Source organism: Trichechus manatus, unplaced genomic scaffold (assembly GCF_000243295.1).
Source record: "Trichechus manatus latirostris isolate Lorelei unplaced genomic scaffold, TriManLat1.0 scaffold00003, whole genome shotgun sequence".
NCBI classification, from domain to species: Eukaryota; Metazoa; Chordata; class Mammalia; order Sirenia; family Trichechidae; genus Trichechus; species Trichechus manatus.
In genome coordinates, this window is record NW_004443939.1 from 15,016,325 (window position 1) to 15,030,902 (window position 14,578).

Below are 14,578 nucleotides of genomic sequence, written 5' to 3' on the forward strand. Positions count from 1 at the left end.
TGAACATAGACGCAAAAATCCTCAACAAAATTCTAGCCAATAGAATTCAACAACATATCAAAAAAATAATTCACCATGATCACGTGGGATTTATACCAGGTATACAGGGATGGTTCAACATTAGAAAAACAATGTAATTAATCATATTAATAATGATTAGTAAATTAATAAAACTAAAGACAAGAACCACATGATCTTATTAATTGATGCAGAAAAGGCATTTGACAAAGTCCAACACCAATTTACGATAAAAACTCTCAGCAAAACAGGAATAGAAGCGAAATTCCTCAACATAATTAAGGGCATTTATACAAAGCCAACAGCCAACATCATCCTAAATGGAGAGAATTTGAAAGCATTCCCCTTGAGAATGGAAACCAGACAAGGATGTCCTTTATCCCTACTCTTAGCCAGAGCAATTAGGCTAGAAAAATAAAGGGCATCCAAATTGGTATGGAAGAAGTAAAAGTATCTCTATTTGCAGATGATATGATCTTATACACAGAAAACCCCAAAGAATCCATAAGAAAACTACTCGAACTAATAGAAGATTTCAGCAAAGTATCAGGATACAAGATAAACAAACAAAAACCAGTTGAACAGTTGGATTCCTCTACAGCAACAAAGACAACTTTGAAGAGGAAATCACCAAATCAATACCCTTTACAATAGCCCCCAAGAAGTTAAAATACTTAGGAATAAATCTAGCCAGAGACATAAAAGACCTATATAATGAAAACTACAAGACACTGCTGCAAGAAACCAAAAGAGACCTGCATAAGTGGAAAAACATACCTTGCTCGTGGATAAGAAGACTCAACATTGTGAAAATGTCAATTCTACCCAAAGCAATCTAAATGCAATCCCAGTCCAAATTCCACTGGCATTTTTTAATGAGATGGAGAAACAAATCACCAACTTCACATGGAAAGGGGAGAGGCCCCAAATAACTAAAGCATTATTCAAGAAGAAGAATAAAGTGGGAGGCCTCACACTACCTGATTTTAGAACCTATTACACCGCCACAGTAGTCAAAACAGCCTGGTGCTGGTACAACAATAGATACATAGACCAATGGAACAGAATTGAGAATCTGGACATAAATTCATCCACCTATGAGCAGCTGATAGTTGACAAAGGCCCAGTGTCTCTCTAACAGATGGTACTGGCATAACTGGATATCCATCTGCAAAAAACTGAAACAAGACCCTCACCTCACACCATGCACAAAAACTAACTCAAAATGAATCAAAGACCTAAATATAAAATCAAAAATGATAAAGATCATGGAAGAAAAAATAGGGACAACGCTAGGAGTCCTAATACATGGCATAAACAGAATATGAACCATAAGTAACAATGGCAAACACCAGAAGAGAAACTAAACAACTGGGAGCTTCTAAAAATCAAACACTTATGCTCTTCAAAAGACTTCACCAAAAAAGTCAAAAGACAACCTACAGACTGGGAAAAAATGTTTGGCTACAATAAATATGATCAGTCTCTAATCTCTAATCTACAAGATACTGCAAAACCTCAACAACAAAAAGACAACCCAATTAAAAAATGGGCAAAGAATATGAACAGGCATTTTGCCAAAGAAGACATTCAGGAGGCTAACAGACATATGAAGAAATGCTCAGGATCATTAGCCATTAGAGAAATGCAAATCAAAACTACAATGAGATACCATCTCACCCCAACAACACCAGCATTAATCCAAAAACCACAAAATAATAAATGTTGGAGAGGTTGTGGAGAGACTGGAACACTTATACACTGTTGGTGGGAATGTAAAATGGTACAACCACTTTGGAAATTGATTTGGTGCTTTCTTAAAAAGCTAGAAATAGAAGTACCATATGATCCAGCAATCCCGCTCCTTGGAGTATATCCTAGAGTAATAAGAGCCGTCACATGAATAGATATACGCACACCCATGTTTTTTGCAGCACTGTTCACGATAACAAAAAGATGGAAAAAACCTAGGTGCCCATCAATGGACGAATGGATAAACAAATAATGGTATATTCACAGAATGGAATACTATGCAATGATAAAGAACAATGATGAATCCATGAAACATAACATGGAGGAATCTGGAAGGCATTATGCTGAGAGAATTTAGTCAGTCACAAAAGGACAAATACTGTATAAGACCACTGTTATAAGAACTCAAGGTTTAAACACAGAAGAAAACATTATTTGATGGTTATGAGGATGGGGAGGGAGGGAGAGGGTTATTTACTAACTAGATAGTAGACAAGAATTATCTTAGGTGAAGAAGGACAGCACACATTACAGGGGAACTCGGCACAACTGGACTAAACCAAAGCTAAGAAGTTTCCTGAATACAACCAAACACTTCAAGGGACAGAGTAGCAGGGGTGGGGGTCTGGGGACCATGCTTTCAGGGGACATCTAGGTCAATTGGCATAAGTTTATTAAGAAAATATTATGCATCCTACTTTGGTGAGTGGTGTCTGGGGTCTTAAAAGCTAGCGAGCAGCCATCTAAGATACATCAATTGGTCCCAACTCACCTGAAGTAAAGGAGAATGAAGAACACCAAAGTCACAAGGAAAGTATTAGCCCTAGAGAAAGTGCCACATAAACCAGAGACTGCATCAGCCTGAGACCAGAAGAACTAGATGGTGCATGGCTACCACCAATGACTGCCCTGACAGGGAACACAACAGAGAGTCTCTGATGGAGCATGAGGAAAGTGGGGTGCAGAATTCAAATTCTAGTAAAAAGACCAGACTTAATGGTCTGAGACTGGAGAATCCCCAGAAATCATGGCCCCCAGACTGTCAACTTAGAACTAAAACCATTCCGGAGGCCAACTCTCCAAAGATTAGACTGGACTAAGGGACATAAAATGATTAATCGTGAAGAGTGTGCTTCTTAGCTCAAGTCGACACATAAGACTAAATGGGCAGCTCCTGTCCGGAGGCAAGATGAGAAGGCAGAGGGTCAGGAGCTGGCTGAATGGACACGGGAAATTAGGGGTGGAAAGGAGGAGTGTGCTGTCACAGTATAGGGAGAGCAATTAGGGTCACATAACAATGTATGTATAAATTTTTGTATGAGAGACTAACTTGAATTGTAAACTTTCACATAAAGCACAATAAAATTTAAAAAAAAAAAATGTATTCTTGAAATTGAGGATTTGTTTAGCAGAACTCCAACACTCATTTCATGTTTGTGAAGACAGGGCACTCTATCTAAGAGGCAAGCTGCAACCTCTCTCCTTTTGACCTCAAGTTTCTCCTCCACTCTCCATCTGTTCTTTCTCTCCTGTCTCAGGATGAAAGTGTCATTTCACCTTTCCAGAGCTAACTCATCAACCTGTGCCATGGATCCCAAATATCTGACTTTCCTTAGGCTTACTTTACGTCCTCATTCCTTTCTGGCTGGCTCTTCCCCTTAGACTTAGAAACTCAGTCCAGGAGTTCTCGCCCAGACTGAAAAACACAAACCTTTCTTCTACCCTGGTTCTTCTTAGAGCAACCTCCCTACCTCCTTCCTTCCCATTACTGTCACTCATGAATCTGCCCCAACTCTCTCTGTCCACCTGTTTCCTTTGTCACCTGAGAAGTTCACACACATCCAAACCACCAAATCCAGTAGGTTTTTCTCAATCCTTAAATACCATTGAACCTCTCAGGATATCTAACATTGTGTGTGTGTGTGTGTGTGTATATATATTTTCTTTTTCATGAATCTTGTTCTTTGACTTCTTTGACATCTCACATCTTTATGATTAACCTACCTCATTTTCTTCCTCTCATCTCTTGAATGTGGCTTGTCCCTGCCTCTCCACTCTTCCTGATCATCTTCCTTGATGCTTTGATGCTGTCCTAGTTGTACCTCTTGTTATCAATGCTAATGACTTTCAAATCTCCCTGCTCAACCTGTCATTTCTAATCGTAGCTTGACATTTCCTCCAGAAGATGGCTTTTAAAGCCGGCCCAGGCAGATCCAAACTCATCATCTTGCCCGTTGTCGTGGATCTTTTCTGGTTGTTTGCCCAGCTCAAAATGGATTCTCCACACTTTGGAAACAGCCCCCATGGCACAGGATGAGCCCCTAGCAGCCATGTGACCTGACTCCCTGGTCACAATTGATTGGCACAGTGGTGGGCACCTATTGAGGCTGAGCCACTCAAGTACTCTCTCCTGACTCTGAAGTGAGAGAGAGAGAGATTTGGACAAAACGTTAGTTAAATAAACAGTACTGCTTGAGGGGAAAGGTCCATGAATTCCTGGTGCTGAGGTCCGTTAAAGCTGGCCTGATTCCCACTCTTTCTGGTTAATTCAACTCTTCTGTAGACCCATACTCTAGGAAAGTTCTAGTAAAGCCCCCTTTTCTTGGTTAGGCTTGCTAGGGCTGGTTTCTACTACTTATAGAATTTTAAATAATGGGCCCACCAACACTTCTTTAGGAATCTCTAATTCTGTTAGGGGCCTTAAAATTCTCTCATCCAGAAAGGCTTGAAATTGGACTCTGCCCTTGCTTTCCAACAAGCCCATATTCAGAATACTCAAACCTTGTCAGTTTGACCTCCAAAATACGCACCCCCCCCCCCCCCCCCCCGCCCAGGTCTTCTGCTATTGCCCTGGTTCCGGCCGGCCCTGTCTGATCTCTTTCCTGGGCTTGTCCAAGGCTCCATTTCTAATTCTGATCATATCATGTTTCTGCCTGAAACCCAGAGGCTAAGTCTTGTAACTCTTATCATAGCATTAGAGGCCCTTCTCATTCTGGCTCACAGGTGCATGAGGCTCAGCTTCTGCTATTCCTACTCCTTCTAAGCCCCAGCCATGCATGATGACCAGCCTTATCCAAACATTCTCCGTGCTTCACTTCCTCTGTGATCTTTAGACTGCTGTTCTCTTTGCCCTTTGGCCTTGGAAGGATCTTACTTCTTCTTTAAGGCGTATCCTCCGAGACAGGGAACAATCACCATGTTTTAAGTTCATTTTCCCTGTTAGATTGTAAGGCATGTGCTGCATTTGATTCCTGGCATCATAGCAGCTGATCAGGAAGCGGATGTTGAGTGTACTGGATCATACACCATTAAATATTTACCAGGATACGAAAAGGCCTGGAGAGAATAGCCAGAGCCAAATTATTTCTTACCATCACTGCTTACCATTCCTTCCTTACCTTAAGGTACCAATGGTAAGGTACCATTATCATACTTACCACTTCCTACAGTTATTGCTAAAATCAAGACAAAGAAAGGATATGGAAGCTGGGTGTGTGATTTAATGGACTATGCCACAGAACCCTAGACATCAGTATCTGAAAAACAGCACATTCATGAAATTGTGTTTTTAGACTCCAGGAAGATATTTATATGGCTTTACAGTTTATGAAGGAGCCCTCGTGACACAGTGGTTAAGCACTCGGCTGCTAACCAAAAGTTTGGAGGCTTGAAACCACCAGTCGCTCTGCAAAACAAAGATGAGGCAGCCTGCTTCCATAAGGATTACAGCCTCAGGGCAGTTCTCCTCTGTGCTACAGGGTTGCTAAGAGCGGGGATCAACTTGACAGCAATGGGTTTGGTTTTTTCTGGTTTTATAGTTTATAAAGCATTTCCATATACATTAACTAATTTAATTTTCACTGCAACCTATGAAGCAGGTAAACTTTATTAGTGCCAGTGTGTAGATGAGGGAATGGTCAGCTCACATGGCTTGAACAAGGTCACACAACCAGTAAATGATAGACTTTCAACAGGAAACTGTGCCTTTTCACCTCAGATTCAGTGTTCTCTCTCTCTACTATACCATGTGGCCTCTCCAATGGCAGTATGTAAAATATAATGAAACAGGCTATTTGGGGAAAGTAGAGTAAGGTAGGTGGAGTCTGTTTCCAAAGCATATAACTCCTGTTTCCCATTCTTGTTGCTACACATATGAGCACCCATTACCAGCTTAGGGAAGTTAGCCATCCAGTACAGAAAAATTTATCCTATTTCCTGAAATAGATACTCTCCCCAAACACTTTGATTTGACGGCAAAATATTTTAATTTTTTTATAAAGCTCTTTCCCACCCACCCCCTTCCAATCCCGTAGACTCAACATAAACAAGAATCTGCATGCGTTGCTATTAGTTCGAGCAGGAGGATGTGTGCATATACATATATGCATATACATACAGGTTTATTTAAATGATCAGATCTACACATCTGGAGGCTGTTTGAAGCATCTTATCAAAAGAAAACACATTTTAAGCAAGAGGTTAAAAAGAGCATTTCAGACCCAAAGGCCATTTAATACAATAAATCCTACTTGGGTAGTTTTGCAAACATTTTTTTAAAACCCACATCCCACAGACTGGTTAGTATTGGATACACAAGATTTGGTTTCAAAGCTGAAATGCCCCTGGTGTAATGGACCTTCTGATGAAATTCAGTTATTTTACATTATGATATAAAAAATAAGGATGCATATCTATTGACAAATATTAACTCAACCGGCTACTTGGTGATATCAACAGGAAAAAAGTGGTCATGGACTAGGAGTGAGAAGACTAGGACCCCAGTCTATCTTGAACTGCAAAGGATGTTTAAATCTATCCTAGAATCTAAAACACGAAAAACAGTCAAATATTCCACTCGACAAAGACCCCAGCTGGCCCAAACCATCCCCCCAAGGAGTACACCCTCAACACACGAGGTTGACTACCCACCTGCTAGAGATGTTACTATGTCACTAATTAACAATGATCACAGAAAATGTGTCATACCAGAGGTTTTGTTATCACACACAATGCACTAGTGGCTGCAGGAATCTTCCTCTGAAAGCTACCGTCAGAGGGCAAACTGACAAACGTCCTTGCTGCTGGTCCGAGAAACCACAGCTAAGAGACACGAGGCATCTGTTTGTGCACTGAGCTCTCTTGAGCACGCTCCCCACTGTAGTTAAGAGCGGCTAGGGGTTGGGGAGACAATCCTAACCAGGTGCTGCAGCCTCCTCCTACTCCTGGGCCTTCTTGCGGGTCAACCTGTAGATCTCGGTGGGTCCGTCTACGTGGGTGATAGTGGTGGTGGGCTGGCGTTCTTCGTCACTGGGGACACACAGATCACCTGAAACACGGTTTTCAGTGTTAGACATGTTCAAGGAGGAAGTAGAAGAAAGCTGGGATTTATCTCAGTAAGAACTGCCTCACTGCCAGCCCATTCTGAGGCCAGAGAGAAAACCAGGCTCCACAAAATACAAAACAAGGGCTAACACCTCATCTTTCCACTCAGGCCTTGCAGTATTTATTATTTCCTTGTGTCTCCCAGAGAACAGTCACTAGTGATATGTAACTTAGCTCAGTGCTGATATTATTTGTAGTATATTAACAGTTAATGAGAGCTTACTTTGTGCCTGACGCTACTCTAAATGCTTAACACACGATCTTATTTAATTCTTGCCAGAGCCCTCTGAGGTGGGCACTACAATCATACTGACTTTATAGATGAGGAAACTGGGAGGTGAAGTCCCAAGGTGGCAAAGCAGACACACTGTGGAGCTGGGAACAAGATTGAGAAGCATCTGACTCAAAGGTCCATGCTGTGGGTTAAGCCAGTACAATATGTCTCCCAGTTGATGAGGCGGGCAGGCCAAGTGTGAATAATTTACAAAGTGGCTACGTCATATACAGGCAAACAAGACCTGCCTATATTTACCAACAGATTGGGCAAGGTAATATATGTAATACATTTAGGAACAATTAGGGATTTTCTTCTTGGGGAAAGAAATACCAGAAATGTGCTCTGAATTTTCTTCTGCCCTTCAGGATTCTGTACATGACATCAGTGCTTTGAATTCATCACCAGTGGACAGAGGTGTTCCTCTGCTAAAATTGAATAATGTGCCTTTTCTCAATTAGCAGAAAAAAACATAAGTTTCTGAAAATTAAATCCTTACAGTTGACTACCTGCCACAGAACAATTAAGTGAATGTAGAACTAACCCAAAAGCCATTGTCACTGAGTTAATTCTGACTCATAGCAAATGTAGACCTAGGAAAGGGAAAATGAAAAAGTCAAGAACTGATCACACTCAGATCATATTGAGGGTCCACACTGTACATACAAATTTTTGGGGTGGCGTGCTGGGGGATAAAAAGTTAAATTTGTTTCTGTAATTACTATGTTGTTCACATATGATCTCTTATTTTCTGGGACTGAAATTTTCCTAGTTCAAATCATAGAATCCAATAAACAAACACTGTTTTCAACTGGGATGCATACCATGACTTAGAAGAAAGCACTGGCCCTAACCTTAGGTCTAATATCCTGTCATTAGTTTTAAGAATCTAAAATCAGTGCATCAGTGAACCTGATGGCCTTAGAATCCCACAGGTCGCCCTTCACACTGGCCCTGCAGGCTGATTGAACTGTGTCTTCCGTATGTGCCATGTGGTAATAGTTTATCATTGTAGACTCTTTTCTCCGAGGCTGCGCAGTAGAATCCTATTATAAATACAAGCCGGTCACTCAAAAGACGCCCTCGCCTCGGCAGCGGTCAGAAGCTGTTGTGGAGGCTAATGGCATTTGGGGCTGTTATGGTAAAAGTCTAAGCTGCAGACGGAGGGCAGAGAAGATACTAACAGGCATCAAGATGCCAGCCTTAAGCTCCTCCAGCTTCATCCACCCTTGGGCTAGGACACTCCTCAGTCAAGCACACGTAGTAAACCTCACATTTCTTGGTTGAAGCTAGTTCTGGATTTGCATATCTGTGGAAGAGCCATCAGAATTTCAAAGCCAGTTTCATGATCTGCATGTCAGTGCGCTCTATCAACATTTCAAAGAGAGTGCTGGCCACCTCAGCGGACACCTTAGCACCTTTAACTGTTTTTACCTAAGGAATCTCTTTCACTGAAGACTTCTTAGAAACAGACACTAGAATGTAATTCTACTGAGGTTTTGAATGAAGTTACTCCTCCTTTAGCCTTAAAATGAAATTCCTGTTTCCAATTAGCAGGTCCTAGAAAATGTGTGTGAGCCTGAAGATCACATCAAGAGACAGCACAAACGTTTTGCTTCCTTATTTAAACGTGCTTACCAAGTGCCTGACACCTTTCTAAATACCTCACATATTTGTAATCACCATACCAGTCCTCTGACAGAGCTACTATTATTGTCATTCCCATTCTGTTGATGAAGAAATTGAGGTTAAGTAACTTGCCCAAGACTCAAGCTGGTAAACAGTGACTTTGGGATTCAAATCCAAGCAATGAGGCCCCAGAATCCAGGCTCTCAACCTTGAAACTATGCTGCCTCTTCTTAAACATTCACGTTTCCAACAGCCAAAGACACTACCAGTGAAGTGTGAAGCCTGCATGCAATGTGTTACAGTTATAAATATATACATCCAATAATTTGGATGAACTACTCAGCATATTAACTATACTTTATAGCTGATGAAAGAGAATTTACAGAACACATATTATCAGTACACTGTTAGGGGCTTAACATACCCTATATTTCTTTGTAAGATGGGCATTATATTTTACAGATGAAGACACTGAGGCTCAAATAGGTAATTAATTTCTTTACTTGCTCACGGCAGAGCTGAGATGAGGCCCCAGATCAATGGGATTCTGTGTAGCAAAATCTATGGTTTAGGTGTGATTTTACTGTATTTTGAAGGCCAAATTTTTCCCCTTCGGGAATGGATGTGGGAATATGGCGGTAACATAGCAGGAGTAGGGATCTCTCCTTTTGTCTCCAAATTCCATCCACGCTTACTTCTGTCAAGGTCTTGCCCCACCTGTTATTCTCCCTCTCTTTTGTTGGCGCCAGGGCTTCAAACCCCTGCCGAGAATTTGCATTTCCACCCTAGATATACTGAATCAGAATCTACAGTTTAACAAGATCCCCAGGTGATTCTTATGTATAATAAATTTTGAGACCCACTGCTCTACTAGTGGTTCTCAGAATTCATCATTAATCACAGAACTTGTTAGAAATGCAAATTCTCAGCAGGGGTTCAAACCAGAACGAACAGTTTGAAGCCCTGGTTGACTCCTGCTCCTCAGCACACAAAAATGCTCAGTCTCTTCCCACATAAGACAAAGACTCCTTCCAAAAATGTGACATGTCTTATTGGTAAAGGAAAAAAACATTAAGAAAGAAAAAGACATCTTCGGTTTACAGTAGATCTCTCTCCCTAGTTATGGTGTCAATTCATCTCAGCTAATTAACAATAATAAAATGAAGACTTGATTCCTCCTAGAATCCCTGGGTGGTACAAATGGTTGAAGCTTGGCTGCTAACTGAGAGGCTGGAGGTTCGTGTCCACCTAGAGGCACCTCAGAAGAAAGGATTGATGATCTACTTTTTGAAAAATCAGCCACTAGAAACCCTATAGAACACAGTTCTGGAGCCCTGGTTGCACAGTGGTTAAGAGTTCAGCTGCTAACCAAAAGGTCAGCAGTTCGAACCCACCAGCCGCTCCTTGGAAACCCTATGGGGCAATTCTACTCTGTCCTACAGGGTAGCTATAGGGTCGCTATGAGTTGGAATCGACTCAACAGCAACAGGTTTGGTCTGGATTGGTTTTGGGAGCACAGTTCTACTCTGACACACATGGAATCACCATCAGTCGGAACAGCAACTGGCTTGTTTCCTTTGTCACCTATTTAATCTCAGTGAACAAGTGTAATGGATCTGTATCTATGACGTTAGACCTGCAGAAGTGCATCCGCTGCTTGATTCTAGCTGCCTGGAATGCATACATAGGATGACAGCATCTTCATGATAATCATTTGTGTGTCTGTGGTCACTTTAGTAAAAAGAAGGAAAACTGCTATGCTGATCTCAAGAATCAAAAGAATCAAGAATTCAAAAGAATCTTGAGAGAGACAGGAATCTTCTAATATTCCTAAGTCTAACTAATTCCATTCTCACAAATCATCAGGGCAACGTACACATGACCATTGCACAGATGCTGTCCATGTTGTTTGCCTTGAGACAGCTCAACTCTGGTGATCCATTCTGGGGATAGGGCATAGTGGCCTCAGTGGGAGTGGGTTCAAGAATCCTGGGTTCAGCCATCTCTCACAATTCCTGCCAACCATAGCAGTGGTTTATATCAGGCTTGGGGAGAGCCATATCCCATCTACTTCCAAAGCAGTTTTGGGAGGTGAGGCCAGGCACTCAGTGCCAGGCAACTGCAAGAGGAAGACAGGGGCCACAATAAAACATGGAGGTTTTGAGTGAAATCGTAGGAGGCAGAAAGGTCCTCCCAAGGTGACTAAGGTGTCCCTTATCATGGTGGAGTGATAGTAATTCTAAGAATCAGAAAAATGATTTTAATAGACTGAGCAAGGAAAGGTGCTAGGACAATAGCCCTGGGAGAGACAGGGCAGAAAGTATCTGACTACTACAAACAGCACAGCGGAAGGTAGCAGTTCCCATCTTTACTGGGGAATGTGACAGGCTGTTCTCAACCCATTTCAGAGTCTGGGTCCAGCCCTGGAGATAAGACAACTTCCATCCTGCTCAGACATCAAGGAGAAGCCAGGCTGGTCATGGGGTAGGCCATCTAACATGCAACCAGGGGAACGACCGCAACAAAAGTCAGTCACTGCCGACTTCTCATGATTCAAGTCAAACATTTATTGAGGCAACAAAAGCTAAAGCCACATTTCATGTGACAGGAGACCGTAGAAGCCTCCGGAAGTAAAACTAACATCACATGGTAGGTAGCTAGCTACCAAGACGTGAAAGCCCAGAGTTGCTGCTGTTGCTTCCAGCAGACCGAGTGCTTGGACAGAAGACATTTAGTGCAAATAGAAGGAACTGAGTGGCAGCTGGAGCCCTGGTGGCGCAGTGGTTAAGAGCTTGGCTGCTAACCAAAAGGTCAGCAGTTTGAATCCTCCAGCCGCTCCTTGGAAACCCTATGGGACAGTTCTACTCAGTCCTATAGGGTTGCTATGAGGCGGAATCGACTCAGCAGCAGTGGGTTTGGTTTTTTTTTGTTTCGGCTGGCAATTAGGGCATCTCTGTTGCCTTCACCATAGTGGTGAATCCAGCCAGGGATTCCATTTCCAGCTTTTACTCTAAAATCTTCTAACAAGAATTTTACAGAAAAATGAAAACACAAGTACGAGCTATTATCAAGAGTTGTCTGACTTCCTGAGTAGCGCCAACTTTTTTTAAAAAAAAACACAAATTGGTGACTGAGTGGGTTTGGACTGTTCTTATTTATTTATTTGTGGTGGGGGGAGGGTTTAGGATCACTGTGTACACCTGGGAGGTGATGCTTTCACTCTGAGCTAAAGGTTAGTATCAGCCTTCTGCAATTCATCTGTACCTGGGAAGACATCCAAAATAATTCACAAATTGGTTATGGGAACAGGTAAAGAGAAGAGCTTTAATGAAAAGACAGCAGCAAGGTAGAAAACGTGAATGCCCCTTGAAAGAAAAACAACTAAAATATCTTTGCTAAATTAAAAAATATGTATGTTTGTGTGCGTGTGTGTGTATACACACTGGAAATGGTTCACGTGAACGTATGTGCACCACCACCTTAGCTGCGATAAGTCAACCAAGGAGTGCAGAGCCCCACACGCCTGCATTACCGAACAAGCTGGTGAAACCCTCCTACGTGGAGCTCTCCTGCCACATACTGTGTTCCAGGCAGCAGATGAGGAAGTTTTGTCTCCCAGAGCAGACTAACAGCTCCATGACAGCAAGGGACAGTGTCTTTTCTAACTCCTTGGAGCTTCACCTTATTCCCTCTTATCAAACTGAGCACAGTGCTAAGTACTGAGATGCTCAGTGGTTCATCTGTTAAGAGTGACTTACTGTATTCCATCCATACAATAAACGAGAAACAGAAATATATTTGAGAAAATGTTCTTTTGAAAACAACCCTCTCCTGAACCTGCTGCCTGCTTTGTCTCTCTCCTCCTTTCCTTCACCAAAAGGGAGAAGCACCAAGTGATGCTCTCTGCTTCCATTTCTTTCCTACCTACTCCCTCCTGACACTTGTGCCCCTGGCTTCTCCTTCCACCACCCAAACAAAACAATCCTCTCCAATGGTTGCTTCTCTTTCTTTGTCCCCTGGGACCTCTGCTGCCACAGCAACTGCTTGCCAAGTTCCTAGGAAGGGACTTTTTCCACCAGTCCCTTCAGGCTCCATCTCCTGAAGGCAAGAAGCCCCCACACCTGGGATTCATTCTCTATAGCAAGAGATGTGAATTCTTGGCTCTGGACTTTAAAAGCAAGGGGGAGGGGGAGCCCAAGCCAACTTAAAAACTTTCTACAAGAAAGGAAAAAGAGCATGAGGAGGCTGGGGGAGGGAAAGGAATTCCATCCAGAGACCCAGAGAATTTAAAAATGCAGCGTATCCCCCCGACAGTTCATTTTTTAGGTGTCCATATAGTACTTCAAAATATCTCTTTCCAAGGAGTTCCAAAATCTTGGAAAATCCTCCGTAATTCCTAGGATACACTGCATAGTCTGGTGGCAGATGGAGAGAAGGAAAGTGAAATAGAGAAGGGAAGGAAAATGATCAGAGAGCCCAACACGGAACAGATGCCTTCCAAATGCACAAGGTCGTGGCAACATATTGGAAAATGAAGGGCACAAAAGCTGCCAGTGGGGCTGTTGTGAAGACACAGCTGATCACATCATTATCGAAGAGCTGATAAATTGTGGGGCTTCTGTGTTTGTGATCAGCATAGGGTCCCAAAAGATTCTAGCTAACAAGAAGTTGCTAGAAGAATGTTTTCCAGTGGGGGTCCTCTTGGCATTTTGGGTAGGACAATTCTTACTTACAAGGGACTGTTTATGCTCATTGAAGGACATTAGCATCCCTAGAATCCAGACACTAAAGGCCAGTGTCAATCCAAATAACCATGAATACTTCCAAACACCCTTTGGCAAAGAGCCTGTGGGATGTGAACTCTGGTTGAGAACTAGTTTTCGAGCTTTCTGTGAAATTTCAGATCAAGTTGTCTTCAACAAAAAATACTGACGGAAAAGCACTCAAATGCTACTCTCAATCGCAAGGTTTCACATCTAGGAGGGTTGCTGCTGTGCTGTGTGAGAGGTCTTGATGGCAGCTGCCTAACACCTGGCTCCCAATTCAAGAGTCTGACCCTGCATGGTGGCATACTGTCATCCTGCTTTTGCAGGGTTGGCCAGAGCCTCCTACTTGCCCAGTGATGCTAGAGTTTGGAAAAAATTTTTACCAGCATTTGAAAACTGTTCACCTGTGAGAGGTGTCACCTCCTGGGCTTCCCCTTAATGACAGGCGGTACTCTTCTGTCGCTTCCATGCTAGCAAGAAGAAAGAGAACTATGAATTTCATGGCTCAAAAGGACTTTGGGAGATCACTTACAGTTGAGAGGAGTGCCGTACAGAGAGGTTAAGGGGGTTGCCAGTAGTCACAGAGTAAATACAACTAGAAGAGTTCATGTATATTAAGTGCTCAACTACCAGCTAAAAGGTTGGCAGTTCTAACCCACCTAGAGGAGCCTCAGAAGACAGGCCTGGCCATCTGCTTCTGAAAGGTCACAGCCTTGAAAACCCTATGGAGAAGTCCTACTCTGCACACGTGGGGTTG

At 42.5% G+C, this 14,578-nt stretch overlaps 1 protein-coding gene across 4 annotated transcripts in view; it reads right to left on the bottom strand.

Annotated features, from left to right (window-relative positions):
- WLS (Wnt ligand secretion mediator) overlaps window positions 1-14,578 on the bottom strand; it is a 140,633-nt gene that overhangs the window by 5,738 nt on the left and 120,317 nt on the right. The window contains exons 12-13 of one of the 4 annotated variants that reach the window (XM_023730966.1): window positions 14,226-14,291; window positions 6,973-7,096 (exon numbers count right to left, since the gene is read on the bottom strand). The exons of 1 other annotated variant lie outside the window; for it this stretch is intronic. In XM_023730966.1, the coding sequence (XP_023586734.1) occupies window positions 14,257-14,291 (35 nt within the window). In that variant the 3' untranslated portion in view covers window positions 6,973-7,096; window positions 14,226-14,256. Of the gene's footprint in view, window positions 1-6,115; window positions 7,097-12,168; window positions 12,320-14,225; window positions 14,292-14,578 lie in introns of those variants that run through there. 2 more of the 4 variants (XM_023730972.1, XM_004369042.1) reach the window with 2 other exon arrangements.